At 31.8% G+C, this 4152-nt stretch overlaps 1 protein-coding gene across 5 annotated transcripts in view; it reads right to left on the minus strand.

Moving 5' to 3' along the window:
- Positions 1-269: 269 nt before the first annotated feature.
- Positions 270-4152, minus strand: part of LOC144960151 (beta-galactosidase-1-like protein 2) — a 48439-nt gene continuing 44556 nt past the window's right edge. For 2 of the 5 annotated variants that reach the window (XR_013642775.1, XR_013642774.1), the window contains exons 19-21: positions 3695-3811; positions 1337-1788; positions 270-1188 (exon numbers count right to left, since the gene is read on the minus strand). Coding sequence is in view for 3 of the 5 variants with exons in the window: in XM_078893150.1 (XP_078749276.1) it covers positions 1696-1788; positions 3695-3811 (210 nt within the window). In the remaining 2 variants the exon portion in view is untranslated. Of the gene's footprint in view, positions 1789-3694; positions 3812-4152 lie in introns of all 5 variants that reach the window. The other 3 variants (XM_078893150.1, XM_078893149.1, XM_078893148.1) reach the window with 2 other exon arrangements.

Raw genomic sequence — 4152 nt, forward strand, 5'->3', positions numbered from 1 at the left:
TAGGAGATGAAATGGAAGATTCGATATATTCAATGATGACACAGATAGCATGGATGTTTCGGGTTTCCCCCTTTATCAGCAAAACCTTTATTTTTCATGTTTTCATATTATGTATGGCTCCAAACGATATTTTGGATACTCCATACAAAGCACAAGATAATTCTGGCGCTTTAGATTCAGTTACTTTTATCGACATATTGCCATACAGTTACAGTTTAAAATTTATGGCAGCGTTTGCCATGTTTTTTTGGTGATGAATTCGTCTTTAGTTTTTCATTAATTGTGTTTTGTTGATAAAGGGAAAAGCCCGAAATGTTCATATTATAATCTGTTCTGGTTGAATAAAAAAATGGAAGGTTCCATTTCATTTCTTATTGTTTTTAAAATTTATTTCTTGGAGCTTCAACAGGCCTGCCAACTATACAATCTGAAAATTCATAACTTTTGGGGAGATGAAAATTGTATTCGCTTGTCGTTGACTTTAAAAATCAAGGAATTTTCCCTCGCAATGATTCAATAACACTTCAAAATCTTCATTAAAAATTATGTAGTCTGGAATCAACTTTCATTTTCAAAAAAAGTTTTAATGACTGTGAGATAGATGCTCATGAAGTTCTGAAAATGGAGCAATAATTTTCGTAATTCTCCGAATTTTTTATAATAGTTGGCAGCTTTGCTTCAAGCTGCAGCATTTTCATGATGTAAACGGTGCTGCTCGAAGCTTGAAGAAAGAAATGGCAATGTGAAATTGAATGTAAGCTAAGCTTCAATTTAATATAGATAGTGTGGGCTTGGCTAAGAAGCTCACAACATTGCCATCCAGAAGTAAAGGACCAACACACAAAATTGTGTGTAACCATGATCATTTATAGTCAGGTTAATACAGTTAAGTGAGAATTACTCATAAATGCGGATGGCAAAAAAAAACAATAACAAAGACCTGAGTGACGTCATCTTCGAACTATCTATACAAAAACAGATAAAATGGACGTCTCGGGTTTCCCCTTTCTCAACAAAACAGGATGAATGAAACACTACAGATGAATGAGATAATGTGGTAGTGGCATTGTTGAACAACGGCGCTACCACATTATCTCATTCGTCTCTAGTGTTTCATTCATCCTGTTTTGTTGATAAAGGGGAAACCCAAAACATCCATTTTATCTGTTTTCGTAAATTATATTGAAGCTTACATCCCATTTCAAATTGCTAGTTAACATTTTCATGAAGAACACAGCAGTACATTGTTGAAAAGAAGCAAATAACAATGATAGCAATCCGTGCTTCTCTCTATGTGAGATGGGCAGGGTTGTTTTAACTCACTCAACCCTAACACTGACTATCTTCAAACTGAACAAGATACGCAATAAGTAAGGACCGTTACATGCTCAAAAAAGAAAAGAAAAGGGAAGCAGTCCTTCTGGTTTATGTCTATCCTATAACTTTTGTCTAAAAATTGTTTTTGCTGTTGGTTGAAGAAGGATTTTGAGCCCAAAATATTCTTCGATAAGCATAAGCAGTGTGTTCTCTTCGGAAGTTTTTATATTCAGTTTTCTCAATACCATTTTAAAAAAATGTTTGTACAAAAATGTTTTTATTCTAATTAAAATTGGGTGGAGTATCGTTGTGTCCAAGGTGTCGGAGTGAGAGATTAATATTAATTATCAAAGCGAACCACTGTATCGCAGCTTCCCCTCAATATTCAATGTAAGGGGAATCTGGTCCCAGGTAAGGTTGCGATGTTAGCAAAATGGAATCTCCTCGTTTTTCCTCTTCAAAGATTAGAATCTGGATTTAAAAAAGAACATAAAAAAATTTAAAAATTAAAATACCTAAGAATATGCGAAGTAAAAGAATCAATCATAGCATATTATATACTTGGCATATTGAAAATTATAAATAATAATAGTCAATCATAGCATAGGAATTTGGCATTTTGAAAATTAAAAAGAATAATCCAAATAAATGAATCAATTAATTATCAAAAATAAATCCAAAGCACCATAATTTCTTGTTTTTTGTTTTAATTGTCATATCAGAATACCATATGGATCGATACAGAATGTAAAAACGTGAAAATTAAAAACTTGCCATCAGGATCAAATTAAATGAGATTATACCAAGGCTAACACATCAGGCAATTCTGCACGCATATTGCTGCGAATGGCCACCTTATTGCATGTCAGTTACGTGTTGCTGTGTGTGTGTGTGTGCGTGTAGGCGTGAGATTCAATAGGTGATTCATTCAACAGTTCTATGCTTATTTTGTTGCATTTCATTATTTTAAAGTAATTAAAGTTTAATTCCATGGATTACCATCATAAATGAGGATTATATTATTGTGTTCAAGTGGCGTCTTCAAACTGCTTTGGATAAGGCCTACTTTGTTCGATTGATTTAGTAAACAGGAATAACGGCATTGTGAATGTGATTCTTTCGCTTGTTTCATTCCACACTACACCTACGCATTCTTTGTAAACATTGATGCCTCCCACCAAATCCAAGCATCAGTAACACACTTTATAGTCACCTGGAACAACTACTATAGACGTCTAACTTCTATGTCATGGCACAAGACCGAAGGGCTAGAGCTCAAGTGTTCGCTGGTTCGGATAAGTAAGTAAGTAAGTTAACATTGATGGCAATCAACGCGTGATGCTTGTGATAATACGTGGGTTCTAGAAATGACTGGCTTTGTTTTAGTTTTAAAATTAATTATCTGGTATAAATTATTGAACATACATCGAATTATTTGTAAAAAAATGTTTTGCTAATGGCGACAATACTTTTCAAGTTATGGCCATATTATATCATACATAATATATTCAGGATTCCCACACAAGGTCGGGAAATCTGGATTAGGACGGGAATATGATCATTTTCTTCCCGGGCAGGGAAAAAAAGTTCAGGAAATCACTCATTTTGGTTAGATGGGTCTGGAAATGGTTGGGAATTTGTTCAGGTTAATTTCAACACTACCTCCACCAAATCATCATCACTACAGTCACTACTGCAACAACAACCACCACCACCACCATCACATCATCCTCATCATCAACATTACTTCCAACCACCACAACATCAGCATCACAACCCCCACCATATTGCACCCACCACAAACTCATTATCATCATCACCATCATCATCATCACTACCAGCTTTATTGAAACAACCGCCACATAGCCATCATCATCATCATCACTACCACAACACCACACCATCATCATCATCATCATTACCACTCCTACTGCAACCACCACCACCACCACATCATCATCATTATCATTGTCATCATTACCATCACTACTGCAACCACTACCACATCATCATCATCCTCACTACTACCACTACTGCAACCACCACTGCGTCATCGTCATCATCATCATCACCACCACCACTATTAATATTATTATTATTATTATTATTATTATTATTATTATTATTATTATTATTATAACAATAATTATTATTATCATTATTATATTATTATTATTATTATTATTATTATTATTATTATTATTATTATTATTTATTATTATTATTATTATTATTATTATTATTATTACCATCGTTATTAAAGTTATCATTTTTACTATTATCATCATCAGGATCATAATCATTATGTGTCTAAAATCAAAATTGACAAGACAAAGAGCCAATGCGACCTAGTCATCCTATGGAGACTTATCATTACCTCATTGATACCCTTGTGAAGCAGCGAACCAGGAAGGTACAATGTTCTCTGCGGTCCTATGCTCCAGTAACGACCCAAGTTGAACTTGTTCACAATCACAACTCCTTTATTCCAGTCCTAGAGGTTTCAAAAAGGAAAAAAAAATAAAATTCATAATGTGACTAATAATAATAATAATAATAATAATAATAATAATAATAATAATAATAATAATAATAATAATAATAATAATTATAATAATAAAATTAACAATAATAATAATAATAATAATAATAATAATAATAATAATAATAATAATAATAATAATAATAATAATAATAATAATAATAATAATAATAATATAATAATAATAATAATAATAATAATAATAATAATAATAATATAATAATAATAATAATAATAATAATAATAATAATAATAATAATAATAACAATGTTAACGATGTAGGATTCTTTCAC

Source organism: Berghia stephanieae, chromosome 14 (genome assembly GCF_034508935.2).
Source record: "Berghia stephanieae isolate SIO BIC M18660-M18661 chromosome 14, UCSD_Bste_1.3, whole genome shotgun sequence".
NCBI classification, from domain to species: domain Eukaryota; kingdom Metazoa; phylum Mollusca; class Gastropoda; order Nudibranchia; family Aeolidiidae; genus Berghia; species Berghia stephanieae.